The following is a 20,050-nucleotide window of genomic DNA, read 5'->3' on the forward strand; positions in this document are numbered from 1 at the left end:
GATATAGCATTGCATGACTGGGGACACTTAGCGGTAAGCCGTCTAGCATTAAGCACATATATCGTTATCCGGAAGGGGGATGCAGATGTCAGTTCTGTGTGGACAAATGCTCCGTTAGGAGGGGAACTCCCTGGGTTAAGGCGTGCACGGCATGAATATGAGGGTAACTTGCAAAGGCTTGCTTCCAGGGTTTGTAAAGTTGATCAGATGGGCCAAGCTGTGCTGCAAAGCACCAGGCATATTCTATAGGTCACAGTTTTTAATACAAGGTCCTATGCACAGTTACTATTAGGTTCCGATTCCTATTCGCCTGCACACCTCCACGTATATCGTACATTCGGGACGCATGTTATACGTTCCACCGACCCCCCGATGAGAGGTGACCACACAAGTTCAGCGATGTAATTTTCTACGGGTCAAGAGGGGCGAGTTGTGGTGGCAACAAGATACCTGCAGCAGGGAGTGCCGCCAGGCGGCAAGGAGTTGGAGAGTAATTGGGATTTGAAGGTCCCGCTGGGTGCCTGCCACCTGGCCACTGCATGTTGTTGATGGTGATCACTAAGGGCTTAGGAGGGGTCATGACAAAATTCACCGGGGCTGATTCACAGGCGGGTGTGGTGGTCCCGACCTCATTTCACATGATGCTCCCTGTCGGGTCTATCTAACGTTCATCTAAAAGGGCTTTAAATTAACAGCCTCTCTTGTCTCAGCCACTCTGTGAGCAGCATGCAAGCGGTCTGTGCATCAGTAGGTTGGGGTGAGCACGTCCGTTCCCGGGGTTGTGGCTGTGATTCCTGTTGTGACTCTTGGAGTCCTAGTCCTGCTTGCTGTAGGTGGCTGATGAGTGTTGATTACATAACTGGATGCGATGGATGAGGAGGCAGAACACTGCAGCACACTCTGCTAAGCAATGTTCCTGGCTAATTATTTTGACCCAAGGCCGAAGCGGGAGCTTCTAGTGCAGGGCCAGAATCATTAGGCCAGGCAGCATGACAAAGGTCTTTTAGGCACTGGTAGAATAGTGCATGCTAAGTAGTCCTGAAGGCCCACCCCCCCATGCAAAGATGGCAAGCAGGGGTCACGCGGGGAACGGAGCTATCAGCTGTCAATCTGTTGAGCTTATAACCAGCATGAAAGTCGGAGGGAGGCTACTGAGTTGCCCTAGCATGGTTTGTCTCGCTTCAGGACCAGTTGGGGTTACTGTTCAGGGTAAGGTTAGACTTCTTGGTTGCGTTTGGATACTTTGACAGGTTGCCCCTGTGCATGCAACACGGCGATAAGTGGTAATTTTGGGGGTGTGAACTAGGTGTCCAAGAAACTCATTAGATCTTGCAGTCCCGCCATTGCAGAACATAGATTTGTCAACATTCTTCAAGGATACCATTATTAGCAGGAAGGTATTGAACCATGGAGAGCCAATGGTTGTGGGTTCGTGCACAACACTAGTAAGGGAATTGCATTCTGTTTCATCAGGCTACGTGTACCATCAATAGCACGAGCAGCTGTAAAGCTTCTATTTTCGCCCGGGACTGGGGACTGGCAATGTCATCAAACTTTGCAGCCAGACACGGAATAGGCAAAGACATACCTGTGATGGTGCAACGTGCACTCAGCAGTAGAGTCAGCTGAGTGTCATCATACCCTGGTATACCGTCAGTTATAAACGTAAGGTTGGGGCTACATACAAACAGGCACTCTATCTGCTAGTGCGGGAGTGTGCCAGTGCCAAGAGGTTGCGGGTTGCCTGGTAAGGGCTGATATGGATTGGAGGGAGCACTAATACGGACAACCACAAGAGCACATTTTGCAGTCATAGAAGGTTAAATTGATAAATTGGTGGCATGGTACCAGTTGCTTCAGTTATGCGCATTTTCCTTGGCAGTTGTCAGCGAACATTCAGAATGCAATGTTGGTAGTTAGCCTGTTGTCATGCCTTTCAGAGGTGTTTTAGCTCAGACATGGCCAAGCATGGGTTAGATGCCTGTGGTCTGCCCTGGGATTCATGTTAACAGGCAGGTGGAGCGGCAGAATTTAGAGGGGCTTGGGTTCGACCTCTGGTTACAGGTGCAGATCCTGGTAGGTTCACTTAGTATCCCGTCCTTGAGTTCGATGAAACAGGTACCATTGATTTGAGTAACGGTAACGGGTAATTTCTCCCGCCCTTCAGCCTTGGCTGGCAGCTATGCAGGTTGTGGAAGTTGTCATCCAACTAGGGCAATATGGTCCATATGATTGGGGAAAACCCCCGGGTTAAACACAATTGGGATACAAAGTATTAGGAGAACACTTGGCATTCCCAGTATTCAAAAAAAGAGAGGTATTTATACTTTGGTTCCCCTCTGGGTCACTCTGTCCTGTCTGCTCCCTGGTATACTAGCAGAAGTTTGGGAGGGCAAGGCTTCACATAGGGTGGTGACTGACGGAATGCGATGGACATACTCCGACTAGTGCTAGACTCAGATAACTGAGTGAAAGAGGAAATAAGGTGGGCTTGTCAACGCTTACCTCCACTTGCATTGGCACTTCCTGGCAGGAGTGGCTTGTTAAAGGTATTGCTCTTCAGCCAGGCAATGGCAACATTGGACCAACGCCTAATTATTGGTTTCAGGTCATATCAGTCAAAAATCCACGGGGAGTTTAGAAAGGATGGCGGCACCTGTCCTGAAGGGGCATGCTGGCCTCCGGTCCTGTATGGGCTAAGACTTGTTTTGGTTGGACCTGGGAGAAGCCCGGTAATCAGCATGTTGTAAGTAAAAAGGCCTACCTTGGTGGGGGGCCCTGGTTGTGACGGTGGCCACCCCCAGAGCTGTGGAGGAGTTACAGGGCGAACAAGAGTCTGCACGTTACCAAGGGGTACTTCATGCAGCAGCACAGTGTGGTGCTAAGCCAAGGATACCCAGGGATGTCTTAGCGTTGTCCCCTGGAAGAACTACGGCGCCCCGTTAGTCCTACGGCTGGTTGTGGGTCTGAGCAAGCGGGGGCTGCCTGGAATGCTCCGCCCACCTTTTTGGGGGGCGTGAGTAAGGGAGTGGACTGGTGGTCCACTGATGGGAGGTGTGGCCCCTCCCAAGTATTGGTAAACACCGATTGGCGACGGCCACGGTGTAATTTGGCTCATCAGACGGGCAGGCGGCATAAGGATTGGCCTGCCCTGGGATCGCCCGTAAGATAACCCACCATGTTGGCATATTTGTTATGCAAATAAACCTGCAGCAATTTTCTCCACTAACAAGGTGTCGTGTGGTTTATTGATGTATTGTGCTGCATGTAAACTGACTACTGTTGCCGATATTGGCACTATGTCAAGGCTGCCTGGGGGGCCACGCAGTGGCCCCTCATCAAGGCGGCCGCCTTAGTGCCACAGGAAGGCACTGGAGTCGGCCTCCTAGTCTCCCTGGGCTGGGACCAGGGGGACTTCCGGCCGTCCACTTCCGGTAGTGGGAGGGGGGACAGGGGTACATATACTGTCCCCCGCCCACTGAGCAGCCTCTTGTCCGCTGCCCGTCTCGCCTTTCCCGCCCCACCGCGTACCCTGCGGACGGACAATGAAGGGGATTGGGGGGTACAATTTCTAACTTATTGTTTTGTGTTGGAGGAGGAGTTACAGGGCAATCCAGAGTCTGCAAGTTACCAAGGGGTACTTCATTCAGCAGCACAGTATGGTGCTAAGCCAAGGATACCCAGGGATGTCTTAGCGTTGTCCCCTGGAAGAACTACTGCGCCCCGTTAGTCCTACGGCCGGTTGTGGATCTGAGCAACCGGGGGCTGCCTGGAACGCTCCGCCCACCTTTTTGGGGGGCGTGAGTAAGGGAGTGGACTGGTGGTCCACTGATGGGAGGGGTGGCTCATCCCAAGTATTGGTAAACACCGATTGGCGACGGCCACGGTGTAATTTGGCTCATCAGACGGGCAGGCGGCATAAGGGTTGGCCTGCCCTGGGATCGCCCGTAAGATAACCCATCATGTTGGCATATTTGTTATGCAAATAAACCTGCAGCAATTTTCTCCACTAACAAGGTGTTGTGTGGTTTATTGATGTATTGTGCTGCATGTAAACTGACTACTGTTGCCGATATTGGCACTATGAGCCTGAGTGCGCGGGAAGTTGAGGGCTCATTCGTCATCTTTTCTGCGGAATGAGGGGACCTGTGTTAGGGCGCGTGTTCACTTCTTCCAGCAGCGCGATCAAGGAGACTTGAGTAGGTGGAGGGAAAACGTGGAGACCCTGCACACGAAGTCGCCTTTGTGAAGAGCCTTTTATTCTTCCTCATATTTCTATTTATTACTTTATATCCACTGATGTGCAGCCTCGCCATATTCATTGCATTGTCCGAAGCGCTATAGGTTAGTGAATGTCTGTGAGTCTCATGGCACATGCTGTAGGGACTGTCGCACTTATCACACACATTCAACAACTTGCTCTAAATGTCTGCATTGACCAATCGGCGCTCCATAGGTCTTGTGACGTGCTTCATCACCGGTAACCACGCCCTGTCCACGGTGACATTTCCTTCCTGTTAAACCTCATGACATCTCTTTACTAAGCGGCCACCTTGGGTAAGATGAACATTTAGAAGTAGGGGCTGTCCTTCATTTCAGTGACTCGTCGCAAAACACAGTGACTGCTGCAGACCCTGGAGCACTCTCAAAACGTTTTTTATAGTCACTGGTACTTAAAGAAGAAAAAAAAGGGAGGAATAAAACGCCTAGATTAGATTGTTTATGTAGATGACTGTTTTTTTCAATGTAGCGTTGGGGTCATTATTATTACATTTTTATCACAAATTTTATTGCATTTTGTTAAGATATGACATTGCATGCAACACCGACTGGCTTTGAAGTAACAGCATTGAAACAGACACGGTTACATATATCTACAGTCAAGCGAAAAAACAATATAAAGTGTCGCATGAAATTGAAAACGAAAAAAAACAATCATAACTAACCCCCTCTCCCCCAGGCCATGTCACTTAAGTTAGGAAATCCGAATCTGCATCAACAGTCTAAAGAGGATGTAGGGATGCTATAAATATGCAGGGGAACCAAAATCGACATCATGTCTGTGCAAACAGGAAACAGAGAGGAAAGCCAGCTAAGCCAGCAACACTATGACATCACTAAGGGTACCTCCAACATTTGCGTCATTAATAGCACCAGTAGTGTGGTGAACACTGACAAATGCAGTCATACATTTACTGAATTTGCCTTTCTACACCTATTTAAGCATATATGCTTGTAATACACGGATTTACTTCAATATGAGGGAGCTGTACTCTTTTGCGTTCTTCAAGCTTTCAGGACCATTTTGAACTCTTGGAGAGCTGTGGTTGTCTGAATGTTTTTTGGTAGAGTGTTACAGTGGTGAGGGCCTAATAGTGATCCGAACCTGGAGGTGGCTTAGGGCCTCTCACTCTCTCTCACTGACTGACTCTCTCACTGACTGGCTGACTCTCACTCTCTCTCTCTCTCACTGACTCACTCGCTCTCTCACTGTCTGACTCTCTCTCTCTCTCACTGACTGACTCTCACTGACTAACTCTCTCACTAACTGACTCTCTTTCTCTCACTGACTGACTGTCTCTCATTCTCTCTCACTGCCTAACTCTCTCACTGACTGACCATCTCACTGATTCTCTCACTAACTGACTAACTGACTCTCTCTCTCTCACTGACTCACTGACTCTCTAACCAACTGACTCACTGACTCTCTCTCTTTCTCTCTCCTTGACTGACTAACTAACTCTCTCACTGACTGTTTTACAGGTACTATTTCCCAACCTTCCCCTCCCCCTATTTATGCCCCCATAACAAAAAAAACATAACAAGCAAGCGTTGGGACAGGCAGATAGAAGTTGCCAGCATTAAAAGGTCAAAAAAACTCAAGACATTATTTATTGTTAATACTTTTTTAATATGGTTGTTCAGTTGTACATAATGCTTTCTTGGTCATATATAAGGTAATAAAAATGCTTCTGATACTTCTTTATTATAACATTTTAGCATGCTGCAGACTTCTGTACAGCACTGCTTAAAGACATAGGCAAAGTCAATATCTCTAGCTAAACACTTATAAGGTCCCAAAGGCGAGACCTTTTGGCTATGCCAATGCTTGTTCCTTAAGTCATATTAATATTATTGGATCTTTGAGAATAAATCAAGGAACGCATTGCTGAAGTATGCATTAGTCAATAATTTTTTTATTTCCTTATGCCCAGATGACCGAATACAAAGAAGAGGTCAATACATTGATGAAGTTGTTTGATGCCAATGGAGATGGCAAGATAAGCTTTGAGGAATACTGGAGACTGATCAGCTCGCTCACTGACCATCTGAGCCAGCGATTTGCCGAGCATTCTAAAGTAAGTGGCTAGAGGAGAAGCACCAGGGTCTGTGACTAGTCTTGGCCCTGAGAGATTCCAGATTTTATGGTGGTTGCTAACGTCCTTACTTGGCCCTTGTTTTAGTAACGGTAGGTTAGCTTTCCCAAAATACACTCTCCCGTTGTGTTCTTAGCAATGGATAACTGGGAGCAATGCATGCACAAATGAATACAATTTATGTGTAACATGAATATGTTTCCCTTCGGTGCATTTTTACATTTTGGGGCAAGTCTGATGGAGGAAGTTGAAAGAAAACATTTTTTGTATAATTAATCTGCTGTTTATTCATTTGCTGTGCATTATGTGTGTTTTTTTGTATGCATATATGTGTTATAAGTGTAAAGTGAACCTATCCAAAACGCAGCGGAGTGCTGTACAGCGTCGGCTTCAGACAGCAAGTGACTGGAGAGATAGCTGGTTTCTGTGCATAGAAGTGAGCTATCACTGTACCTTGATGAAGCTCTGTTCATGGCGGTATCAAAGCCGAAACCTTAAATAAAATTCATGTAGTAAGATTGTCAGCATATTGATGAATTTTGATGCTGTTATCCGGAGTAGAGCTTAAGGGGCTTCATTTGGAAAGTGAAGATGACTGTCGACTGTTATGGGGTTTAGCATTTGTGTGCTGTAAAATGTATGGATGAATGATTTTTTGCAAATTGGATGCCGAAATTAGCAGTGAATGATCCTTGTTCTGTGTCCAGCATTGGAATACTTTCTAGAACCGAATGTGTTGGTACCAGAAAGCAAAGATCTATTCCACTGTTAGTAAATTGGGAGATTTTGTGAGAGGCCAACAGGACAGACCCAATAATACATCAGGCTGACACGTAACCAACTCTGCCCCAGCCCTGCTGGTCCTTCAGTGGCACATACCTGTCAAGCAATCTCCTGATTGACCAATCCACTGTTGCTTGTGATAGTTGGCTGCCTATACCTAGATGTGTTCTCCAATTACAGTATATAGTTGGGTGGAGTCCAGGAAACATCTGCTGATCACCTTCTCCATTGCCTCCTCTTTTTGCCTAGGTTAAACCTGTAAAAAATCCGGTCAATGGATTGACCGATTTCGAACTTTGCCTCAATGGCATTGTACGCTATTTCTATGAACATTCGACGGTGCAGGGGAACACGAAGACCGTCACCATAGAAGAATTCACGACAATGTTGGAGACAGATTTCCAGACCTGCATCAAGGTAAAGGCTTATTCTCCCCAATCTTGCGCTCTCTGTTCTTCCTCCTGATCACTTTGCTAAACCTTGTGTGGCAGCATACTGTCCACAGAGTAGGGCTCAGGCTCCACCAGGCAAGAGGCTGGAAACCACAGCAAGCATGTTATTAATACTCTATGCCCTGTGGATCAAATAGCTCCTAGGTCGGAGAGGCAAATAGCGGAGGGGATACAAAAGTAGTGGTGTTTTTGTGTGTGCGCATGCACACACAACAAGAAGTACTGGAGATAAAGAGAGGTCCTTCTTACTGTTTTCTGTCTTGTAGGACCTGGTTACTCTTATCCCTGCCCCGACGATGATAAAAGATTGTGCAATGCTATCAATAGGACCTTTACAATGAACAATCTGAAGAAATTAGTGAGATTGTTATCAAGACACGGGCAGAAAAAATGGGAATGTGTAAGCTAGGAAAGATGGAACAGTGTGCTGATCCATACACTGATAAGTATTTTTTCCATTAGAGAGGTTCTTGGGTAGCTTATGGATCTAGACCCTAAGAGTCTGATTAACAAACCTTTTTGAATGAGTAGGTATAATTTACTTATTGAAATTCAGGTCTCAACCAGGAGTAGGTCAGACCTGCTCAGATTCTAATCATCATATGGTAAGTCCTGTCTAAAAGGATCACTCTTCTACCTATCAATACGTTTTTTCAGCTAAATTTCACCTCGAAGAAACCTAAACAAAAACTGAATTGTTTGAAGGTTTCACCACCTTGCTTTTAAAACGAAAAAGGTTCTCTGGATTATTTCTACGTATTAATCTGGCAAATGGGTTTAGGGCAAACTAAGGCTAAATGACTGCTCTAGAAAGATAAATAATTTACAAAAATAAAAATACAGTTCTAGTATTGTATTAGAGCATTTGTAAAGTGCTCATACCTCCTGTGGGACACCAAAGCGCATAACCAAATTAATACCAAAGTGCAAAATCTCTAGTTCATTAAATACTGGATAAGCTACCACCAAAACTATAAGGTACCCCAAGACGGGTTCAACCAATGAAAAATTCTTGTGCCACCTCTAATGAAGATGCAGTATAGTCACTGCAAATGGATATGAGTAGTGAATTGTTTGAGCAGCTTTTGAAAACCACAGAGCTGTTGCGAGCCATTTAGCTCTAACGATCTTCAACCAGACTCTTTCAAGCTCAAGACTTTTACACCAATGCATCCTGTTTTGGAGAAAACCCTAAAATCCAGAGGGAGCCAAAGTTAGAGCTCAGAAAGGACAAGTAACTTACCTTCTGTAACGCCTTATCTGGTAGAGACATGATCTAGCCGCAGATTCCTTACCTTTTGAATTTCCCAGGCATCAGACTGGATCCGGTCGATTTTTCTTCACGCAAGTATCCCTGCGCTCTGGTATGTGGTGTCGGTCGGCTCCGCATGACGTTGTTGGCGTCGTCTGCACCATTGTGGCGTCCGCGTCACCAATATAGGCACCACCTCAGCGCACTGACGTCATTTACTTTCTAGACTTTCCATGCCATAAGCGGGCAGCCATGAAGTGCACTGACATTGGTGTGTTTCTGAACAACTATAGCCCTAGAAGGGATCAGGCCTGACACCAAAAACCTGTCCGCAATATGGGGAGGATGGGTGGGTCGGTAAGGAATCTGCGGTTAGATCATGTCTCTACCAGATAAGACGTTACCAGAGGTAAGTAACTAGTCCATCTGCTAGAGACATCTAGTCACAGATTCCTTACCTTTGACTTGACACCCAAGCAATACCATCCCGGGAGAAGGGACTGCCGATGAGTTTAGACCAGGAAGCCATGCAGGACATATCGGCCAAAAAGGATGTTGCTCCAGATTTGACTGACCAGGCAGTAGTACTTGGTAAACGTGTGCAGAGATGCCCGCGTTGCTGCCTGACAAATGTCAAAGACTGGAACTCTGCGTTGCAACACTGTGGTAGCAGTCTTCGCTCTGGTGAAGTAAGCTCTGAAGCCTTCAGGGGAATGCTTTTTGGCCAGAGCATAGCAAATGTTGATGCAGAGGATGACCCATCATGAGATAGTCCTCTTCTGCACCCCACAACCTTTCTTAGTTCCAGCATATCCCATGAAGAGTTGGCCGTCCACCCGGAACTCTTAAGTGCGGTCAAGGTAGAAGCACAACACTCTTTTTGAGTGCAGACAGTGAAGTCAATCTTCTTTAGAGGGGTGCGGAGGAGCATGGAAAGTGGGAAAGGTGACCGATTTCTCCACATGTAATGGTGTTTACACTTTAGGCAATAACGAGGACCTAGTGCGAAGCACAAACTTATCAGGGCAGATGGACAGGTAAAGAGGCTTAGATGACAGAGCCTGCAATTCGCTCACCCTCCCGGCAGATGTGATTGCCACTAAAAAGGCTGTTTTGATAGTAAGCAAGTGTGCAAGGTATTTAACAGGGCTCACATTAGCAATGTGAGAATCAAATTAAGATCCCACTTAGGCATAATGAAAGTTAACGGTGGGAACATAAGTATAAGTCCTTTAAGGAATATATTTACAATCGGAGTTTGAATAATGAAGGTTGGTCTGGGAGCCTCAGAAAGGCAGACCAGACCGAAAGGTACCCTTTAAGCGTGCCCAGTGCAGAACCTTGCTGGGCAAGGTTCACAATGAAAAGCATGACCTGAAAAAGGGGAGCAGAAAGAGGATCAATAGACTTTTCTGTACAGTATTTTACAAATGTGTTCCACCAGCAGACGTACACGGTCTTGGTGGAGTTCTGCCTGCCCGCCAAAATAACATTACATACTTCGGGAGGAAGGTTGAATGCTATCAACTGCCGCCGCTCGACCTCCACGCAAGAAGATATAGAGTTGACAGGTTCGAGTGAGGACCCTCCCCTGCTGCTGTGATACAAGATCCTCCCGCAGGGGCAGCAGTATTTGCGGAAAGGAGAGTAGGAGGCCTGAGCTCCACTCGAGACGAAAAGCACTCGGAAATAGAGCCGCCGTGGAAACTCCAGCGCCAAAATAGCTGACATTTTGCGTTGTCATCAAAGGCAAACAAATCTAACGAAGGCTCTCCCCACTGCTGAAAGAGAACTTTGCCACCTTCGGAAGGGGACGCTGTTCATGATCCGCTAAGCATTAATGGCTGAGTTTGTTCGCCTTGGTGTTTAGCTAACCTGCCAGCTGTTGAACCACCAGGGATATGCCCTGCTGTTCCAGTCAAGTCAGAGACGTAGAGCCTCTTGACAAAGGGTCCACGACCACACCCTGTATGTTGAAGTACCACATGGCGGTGGTGTTGTCCATAAACACTTGCACTTGCTTCCCCTTGATTGAAGGAAGGAAGGTATTCAATACCAAACAAATTGCTCGGAGCTCCAGCAAGTTGAGGTGGGGTCTCGTTTCCACTGGAACCCAGAGTCCTCAGATCTCCACCTTTCCCAGATGGCTGCTCCATCCCAGGTATTATGCATCTGTCACTACTATGTATGACACATCAAGAGAGTTAATCCTTCGCCCTGGTATACCCCTGAACTCAATCTGCTACGTAAGGCTTGCAAAAGAAATGAACGTATCTGGAGGAAGGAAAAAACCGAGGAACGGAAAGAAGCATTCCGCACCGCGGTAAAATCCTACAAAAAAGAGCTCCGTAGCATCAAAACTAGTTTCTACGAGGACAGAATTAAAAACGCTGCCTGCTCGGCCCATGAAACCTACTCAGTTCTAAAAGAACTACTCCACGCCCCTGACCCCCCACTCAAACCCCTCGATCCCAAAGCAGCTGAAACTAAATGTAAAAAATTAGCCACCTTCTTCGACGAGAAGATTCAAAACATTCTTCTAACCATACCCCCTCCCGAACAGGACCCCATACAGCCGGATCCTACCATCACCACCACCAATCCTCCTTTGCCGCCAGCCCCCCAACCCTCCCTGGACACTTTTGGTCCCGTAACAACGGAAGAAGTAGGAGCTACGCTGGCCGCAATCAAAAGTGGTTCCCCCCTTGATCCTGCCCCCCTCCGTTTCCTAAAAAAAGTGTCAAGTACCATCATTCCCCCCCTCACGGCCCTGATTAATTCCTCTCACTCATAGGGTATTGTCCCGCCCAGCTGGAAAGCGGCAGCAGTCAAAGGTCTACTGAAAAAACCCTCTTTAGACCCGCAGGATTTCGCCAACTACAGGCCCATATCCCTTCTCCCTGGAAACAGCAAGATCGCAGAGAAGCTGGTAAATAAGCAACTATCGCTTTACCTAGAAAGCAACAACCTCTTAGCGGCCTCCCAGACAGGTTTTCGTCCAGGTCAGGGCACGGACATCGCCCTCCTGACAGCAGTGGAGAAGGCCAGAAGCATTCTGGACATGGGAGGATCAGTGGCAGTGATCCTCCTAGATCTCAGTGCGGCCTTCGACACTGTAGACCATTCCACCCTAATCCACCGACTGGGAGAGATCGGATTAAAGGGTATGGCCTTGAAATGGCTAGAATCCTTTTTGACTGAACGCTCCTTCCAGGTGCGGGAAAACGACGGCTGCTCATCCACCATCCCCCTCCGGTGTGGAGTGCCACAGGGCTCATCTCTGAGCCCTACACTCTTCAACGTGTACATGGCCCCACTGGAGAAGAAGGTCAGCTCGTACGGCGTGTCAGTTATCAACTACGCCGACGACACTCAGCTGGTCGTTACCCTTTCTCACCCTCACCACGCCCCATCCGACCTCCACAGCTGCCTTTCCGAAGTCCACCGATGGATGAATCTCTCCTCATTAAAATTGAACGGGTCCAAGACTGAGATCCTCCTGATGGGCCACAATGGGCCCTCTCTACCATCTCACCTTTGGCCTAAGTGCCTAGGGGACCCTCCCGCACCCAAGGAAGAGGTCAAGAGCCTTGGTGTGTGGATTGAGAAGGACATGAGTTTTAAAACCCAGGCAAAAAGAACCGCAGGGACATGCTTTGGGCTACTTAGAGCCTGCAGGAAGATCTTTCCCCTGCTCCCAGATACCGCAAGGAGGCTCCTCATTCAGGGTCTAATCCTGGCAAGATTAGACTACTGTAACGCTATATACTTGGGAGCCCCTGAAGCCACCCTGAACTCACTGCAAAAAGTCCAAAACGCCGCAGCCCGCCTACTTACGGGCACACCTGGAAGATCCTCCGCCAGGCCGGCCCTCAACTCTCTCCACTGGCTCCCAGTCAGAGAAAGGGTCGTTTTCAAAGCCCTCTGTCTGGCCCATAAAACCCTCAACAACAACGGTCCCCCATTTCTGAAAGAACTTCTAATCCCATACAAAGCAGAGAGAAATCTCCGGTCCAATACAGAAAATCTCATTGCAGTCCCTAGAGTGAGAAAAGCCAAGACCAGTGGCCGTCGCTTTTCGGTTCACACGGCCAAACGATGGAACCATTTACCCCGAAAACTCAGGACAGAACCGAACTATCCCCAGTTCAGAAAAACCTTAAAGACCCTCCTTTTCCCGCAAATATAATTTCACTAGTTGGCTAAAACCCCTGGAGAAGCAGATCAGCGCTGGGATGCTCTTCGGAGTTACTACGCGCTTTACAAAAACCATTAAATAAATAATTAAATAAATGTGGTCTGGTTGGGGAAGGGAGAGGGATCTGCCTCTGACCTAATCGTGGTCTGTTAGCCACCACTGTCCTATGCATTGCTCTCCAACATCTAGACCATGTCGGAGAGATTCCCCTAATGCTGCGCCCACTGGAACTTCAAGTCCCACTGCAGAACCCACATATGCCACCTGGCATGTGTCGCTAGCAGGATGCAGGAGGCCATGAGGCCCAGCAGCCTCAGAGTCATTCATACCGAAATCCAGGATAGAGGCTTAAACATCGATATCATAGTCTGAATATTCTAGCCACACGATTTGGGAGGCTAGGCCCAAAACTACACTGTGTCCAGAACAGGTCCAATGAAATAGAACATCTGAGAGGGAGTCAGATGTGATTATGGCACGTTGATTGTGAACTGCAGAGAATGCAGGAGGCTCGCTGTAATTTAGAGGTGGGAGACGACAGCCTGGGGAAGCTCGCCTTCAACAGCCTGTCGTCGAGATAAGGGAAGACTGGCACCTCCGATCTGCATAGAAGAGCTTTGACCACCGCCATTACTTTTGTGTTAAACCCAAGAGACGCTGGTAAGGCCAAAGGGGAGCACAGTGAACTAAAAGTGCTTGTGGCCTATTGTAAACCGCAGGTAGCGCCGATGGGCAGGCAGAACGGGAATGTGAAAATAGGCGTCCTGCAAATCCAATGCTACCATCCAGTCTCCTGGGTCCAGGGCAGACAAGACCTGAGCTAGAGTGAGCATCTTGAACTTTTCCTTTTTGAACCAGGATAGGGCACAAACTCTTTTCCTTTTTGAGTACCAGAAAGTAGCGGGAATAACAACCACAGCCTACTTCTGGTGCTGGAACCCTCTCTATGGCTCCAATGGCTAAGAGAGTCATGACTTACTCATGAAGCAAATTCAAGTGATTCTCTGTCTGCCGGTTCCTTTATATATAGACTTAGAATAATTGTCCAAAAAGCCCCATCAAGACTGGAGTACATGAACCACCAACAAGCAACCCAGCGCTACACTCATACTCATCCATTCTGTGATCTCAGTACTATCTACTCACCTAATACGTTTGAAGGTGAGGAAAATGCAGATCTGTAAACGCAGTTCTTTAAAATATAGAAGCAGGATTCAGTCCTGAACAACGGTGAGGAAAAAGAACGGGTATAAAAATAGCCCCTGGTAAAACCTATCACAGCTAATATCCAAGAGATTTAGTGGGTAACAACCCTAAGTTTGCCCCACTGTGCATACTTTATTAGATACAACTCCGACTTCAATTTGTGTCCAAATCAAGTAGCCATATGTAAAAACGTAAATAGGATACTATGCTCTTCAGAGCTCAAAAAAATAAAATTCTATATAAGAAAAGAACCAAAGGGGCTAATATAAACACTTAAACTGATAATTAAAAATCATGGTGATATTCTGCCAGTGGTGAAGGTGATGGCTGATCCTGCCACCAACTGGCTGCTTATGATCCTGAAGGGCCGGACTAGGAAAGTTTGGAGGCTGAGGTTGTGGGGTGGGGGGGATGATCCGGTGGGTTTGGGGGATGTGTGGTTGGACTGCGTAGATGTTGTTGCACTTGTGTGGTCTTGTGGCTGGGGTATTGCTGACACATCTGAAAGCCCCTTCCGTAGCCACGAAAGGAGCGAAAGTAGACGGGGATGTGTGGCAACTGAGAGGCCCTAGGACTTGGCCGTAGCCCGTGAATCCTTAAAGTGCTCCAGTGCCATGTCTGCCTCTTCTCCGAAGAGACAGGGGCCATCAGAGGGCATGTCCACGAAAGAATCCTGGACATCCCCTAAAAAGCCAGAAGTCCTTAACCAGATGTGGGTTCAAACAGCCACCATCAATGCAATTGCTTTGCCCAGAGAGTCTGTTGTGTCAAGACAAAAACGAATGGTGAACTTTGCCTCATCTCTTCCATCTGATACTGCTTTGGAGAGGATGGAAAGTGTGGGAATAATGGTCCAATAAGCATGTGGTGTTCACCAACTGCAATGCAAGGCTGGCAGAAGAAAACATTTTCTTGCCCCAACTATACAGCCTCTTGGATGTCCTATCTGGGGGTGCAGAATGGAATGTGCCTTGGGAGGTAGAGGCTCGGTCCACCAAGCTCATCGGGGTATAGTGGTTGGTGAGTAAATTTGGCTTACCCGGTGCAGGGCGATTTACTTTTGGCAATTTATCCTATTAACAGGAGACCCAGAGCTGGGCTTGGACCAGGTTCTCAATAGGACATTGGTTAAGGCCTTGTTGAAAGGCAGCTGGGATTCTGAGGAGGAGACACCAGGCTGTAGACCTCTGTCAAGATATTCGTCTTCACTGCCACGGAAGGGAGCTGAAGGCCCCGGACCTCTGCTGCCCTTTGCACCACCATACTATATGATGCTCCCTCCTCTGTAGCCACAGTAGGGGAAAAAAGCAGGCCAGAATCTGGAGAGGTATCCAGTCCACTGGCCTCACCCAATTACTCATACCAGTCCATTTCCTGATAAGGCTGGTCATGTAAAGGGTCCAGCGATTCCTCCCAATCTTCCTCCAATCCTAGCCCTTCAGAATAGGGCTGAGGAAATGACATAGAAACTAAGAGTTCTGTGCGGCGCTGATCTGGTTATGGGTCATCGGGGATAAGAATGGAGCTGACGCCGCTGGTGGGCGCCAGGATTCTCAGCACCCGGACTGGGGAAGATCGCAGTGGTACAACCGGTGTCAGTCCAGATCCATCGCTGGATTCATGGGGGGGTCATTGGCGCCGGGCTGGAGCTGCCAATGTGAAACCCAATAGAACCCCCTGGGAGCCTCTGGGGCCCGAAGGCGTGCCAGTTGGGTCAGGCAGCCCAAATATGAGGCACAAGGTATCATAAAACTCTTTAAGCCAGACGGGGGCTGCTTCGGTGCCTGGAAAAGGCTGGAAAGGGCAGAGTCAAACCAGGGGCAGGTTCCGAGGAATGAGGCCTAGAGCACAATGACTCCTCTGTTGCCTCTGCCGACAGATGGGCAGAAGTCGAAGCACACTGTTTTTTTGTGCTTTTTACCTGACTGATTCGACAACTTTCTGTGCGAAAACAAAGACTTAGGACTCCCAGAGCAGTACCCGGACCTTCCTCTTGACCAGTACCGTAAACAAGACCTCTGGGATGAACGACGCAGTGCCGAGTGCTGGGCTGCACGCAGCTTTAGAGGCCGCTCTCTCAAAGCTTTCGGAGCCATGGCCCGGCAGTCAGAGCACAACTTTGAGTCATGGTTGAGCTCCAGGCACCAGTGAAAACACAGATGTGGCTCCGTCACCAATGTGGTGTAGTGGCAGGCACAGCACAGCTTGAAACCAGAAGTCTTCTTGGTCATGAGGAAACCTACTTACCAAAAAGGGGTCGACAAAATATCGAAATAAAGTCTGTCAAAAAGTGAAAGAGGGTAGCTCTCTTCATGGATCTGCACAGGCTAGCACAAAAAGAAAAGCATTGATATCAGTGTGCTGAGGTGGTGCCTATATAGGTGATGCGGATGTCACAATGCCTCAGACGACGCCATCACGTGGAGCTGACCAACACCACCTACGGGCATGCAGGGGTATTATTATTATTATTATTATTAAAAGGCTCTTCTATAGCGCATGGCTACTCGGGAGCATCCCAGCGCTTAAGACTAACCAAGCAGAGAAGGATTGGGAATCTAGAGCTATTTTAACTAGTTGTTTGGAAACAGAAGAGTTTTTAACTTTTTTCGAAAGACAGGGAGGTTAGGCTCTTGGCGGAGAGGTGGGGGAAGAGCATTCCACAGCCCAGCCGCGTTGTGCGAGAACAGGCGACCTCCTGTGCGGGATCTGCTGATCCTAGGAACTGTCAGCAGATTTTGTTGGTTCGAGCGAAGATTCCTGGTAGGATTGTAAGGTCTGATCATATCATCTAGAATGGGGGGGCCACTCCCATAGAGTGTTTTATGGACCGTGCAAAGGGTCTTAAAATAGATTCGCTCCTTTATGGGGAGCCAATGCAAGGTGCAAAGTGCGGGCCTGGCTGAGGTACGATGGCTGGTGCCCGTGAGTAGCCGTGCTGCGGAATTCTGGACAACCTGAAGTTGTCGTATAACCGACACGGGGGCTCCAAGATAGAGCGCATTCCCATAATCCAACCTGGATAGAACAAGGGACCGGACAATGGTTTCCTTTGCTGCCTCGGGTAACTGAGGAAGGATTTTCCGGATTGTTTTCAGCAGTCCGAAGCAAGTGGCTACTGTTTTCCTTGCCTGGGTCTTAAATGACAACTCGGCATCCAACCAAAAGCCGAGACTCTTTATCTCGGTCTTTGGAGTGGGTCCTGGACCCATACAGGAGGGCCAATGTATCGAGTTGTCAAATGTGGCTCGTTTTCCTAGAAGCATCAGCTCCGTTTTACCTCCATTCAATTTCAGATGGGACAGGTCCATCCAGTTTGCTACTGCCTCCAGGCAATGACAGAGCCTGGAGGGGGAGGATTCCAACTGATTAAGAGAAACAACTAGCTGGGTGTCGTCAGCATAGCTTACCAGTTGGATCCCAAAAGGGGCAACTACTTCTGCCAGGGGCGCCATATAAACATTAAACAGTGTGGGGCTAAGGGAGGAGCCCTGTGGCACCCCACACTGTAATGGCAATGCTGGAGAGCAGCTATTTTCTGTAAAGACCTTAAAGGATCTGTCACCAAGAAAGGACTCCAACCACATGAGTGCCCTGTCTTTGACGCCCAGTTTTTTAAGACGAGACAGGAGGACACGGTGGTTCACCGTGTCGAAGGCGGCACTGAGGTCCAGGAGGATAATGGCCGCGCTGCCACCTGCGTCCAGAATCCTCCTGGAGTCCTCTACCACCCTCAGCAGTGCCGTCTCCGTGCCCTGTCCTTTCCGAAACCCAGTTTGAGTTGGGTGGAGCAGGTTATGGGTCTCCAGAAAGGATGCTAGTTGTTTATTTACCCATTTCTCTGCGAGTTTACTGATGCCGGGGAGCAGGGAAATGGGACGATAGTTGGAGAAGTCCTGGGGGTCGAGATGAGGCTTTTTTAACAGGGCCTTAACCATTGCCAGTTTCCAGTCTTGGGGTACCCTTCCTAATTCCAGTGAGGTGTTAACTAGATGGATAATGTATGTACTGATGTTGGATAAGGCTAACTTTAGAATATTCATAGGGACAGGATCTAGCGGGGAGCCGCTTTTTACAGAGTTGAAAAGCGTGGGCAACAATTCAGTACTGAGGGGGGAAAAGGAAGGGAGGCAAGGCAGAGTAATATCTGTATCATCTGGCAAAGGGAGGATAGGTTCTTCAGGAGGTAGAGGGGGAAGGGACAGGAGGATCTTTTGAATTTTTTCAGCAAAGAAATTCGCCAGATTGATGCAGTGAGCATCAGCCTCCTCCGTGCAGAGTAATGAGGATGGCGGGTCGGGGGCTTTTAACAGGGATTTAGCTATCTTGAACATCTCTCTTGGGGCATTGGCTGAGATCTCTATTTTTTCTGCATAAAAGATGGATTTGGCCACGTTAAGGGCAGATTTATATTTTTTTAGAGAGAGTTTGTATTTAGTTTTTTTCTCTTCCACAAAGTGTTTTCTCCACTGTCTCTCTAACCGTTTACATTCTTGTTTTAGGAGCCTTAGCTCAGAAGTGAACCAAGGTTGTTTAGTGGAGGCTTTCTTTTTGGAGATGTTTGTTTTAGGGAGCACCCTATCCAATGATGATTCAATCCATTGGTTAAAGTCCACATTGGCCCTGTCAATGTCCTGATTAACCTGAGGCTCGCTTATATTCAGTGCCTCTGCCCATTCGTTCATTTTTAATTTCGTCCACCGCCTACTCAGAGTTTTTCTGGACGGTTCTGTTGGACCGGGTGTGGGCGTATTCCATATGAAGGGGATGACCATATGATCTGTCCAGGGGGTGGGATAGGGCTCAGCTGATGTTAAGTCCACAATATTGGAAAATATGGGGTCTAAAAGGTTCCCTTTAGAGTGGGTAGGGTGTGAGACTATCAAGTTCAGTTCACATGCCGCAAGATCTTTAGTTAATTCTGTGGCAGTGGTATCTGAGGGATTATTGAAATGAAGATTCAGGTCTCCTAGTACTATAAAATTTGAGACCCTGCTAGCTAACGCTATGGTTGATTCAATGGTTCCTTTCGGAAGTTGTCCAATAGCGCCAGGGGGACGGTAGATCAGGAGTCCAGAAAATGACACTTCTGGGGATAAAGTGATGGCAAATTGTGCGCTTTCACAGTCAGGAATGGAGCTGTCGATCATACGACAAATTAAGTGCTCCCTGTATATTATGGCTATCCCTCCTCCAACTTTGAGTTGTCTGTCCCTACGTTGGATCAGATATCCAGGAGGAAGGGCCTGAACAATATCTGGACCGGACGTGGATCCCAACCACGTTTCAGTTAAAAAAAGAATGTCAAGTCCGAGATCTTGGATTAACAAGAAGATTTCAGTGGCATGTTTGGGTAATGAGCGGCAATTGACCAAAGCCATTTTCAGGGTGCCTTCTGGATTAGTAGTGTTAATATCCGCTCCCGAGGTTCTAAACGGGCAGTGTTGACAGAAGGGACGATCCGTCGCAAGATTTATAGAATGAGTGCAAGGGGGCCGCGAGACACTCCTCAATGCAAGGAGAGCCAGGCGGGAGTAAGTCTGTGAGCAGCTGGGAGATTGGTCAGAGGTATTGCCAAAAGAAACATCTTCCGGATCCAGTCTGACACCTGGGGAATTCATAGATAAGGATTCTGCGACTAGATGTCTCTTTCCAATAGTGAGAGATATTGTAGCCTTGCGCCTCTCCCACTAGATGAGCAGGTGGATGAGTACACTCCTCAATAGGAAGATAATACATTTTGGAAAACCAATCAAGTCTGAGTTACCATTCTGCACAAGAA

The 20,050-nt window shown here is 47.8% G+C and overlaps 1 protein-coding gene across 5 annotated transcripts in view; it reads left to right on the forward strand.

Moving 5' to 3' along the window:
* Window positions 1–20,050, forward strand: part of LOC146772810 (uncharacterized) — a 128,084-nt gene that overhangs the window by 100,491 nt on the left and 7,543 nt on the right. For 4 of the 5 annotated variants that reach the window (XM_085638514.1, XM_085638516.1, XM_085638515.1 and 1 more), the window contains exons 3-4: window positions 6,216–6,359; window positions 7,410–7,577. In XM_085638514.1, coding sequence (XP_085494640.1) covers window positions 6,216–6,359; window positions 7,410–7,577 — 312 coding nt within the window. Of the gene's footprint in view, window positions 1–6,215; window positions 6,360–7,409; window positions 8,182–9,256; window positions 11,495–20,050 lie in introns of those variants that run through there. The other variant, XR_014972205.1, reaches the window with a different exon arrangement.

Source organism: Triturus cristatus, chromosome 12 (assembly GCF_964204655.1).
Source record: "Triturus cristatus chromosome 12, aTriCri1.1, whole genome shotgun sequence".
In the NCBI taxonomy this organism is placed as follows: domain Eukaryota; kingdom Metazoa; phylum Chordata; class Amphibia; order Caudata; family Salamandridae; genus Triturus; species Triturus cristatus.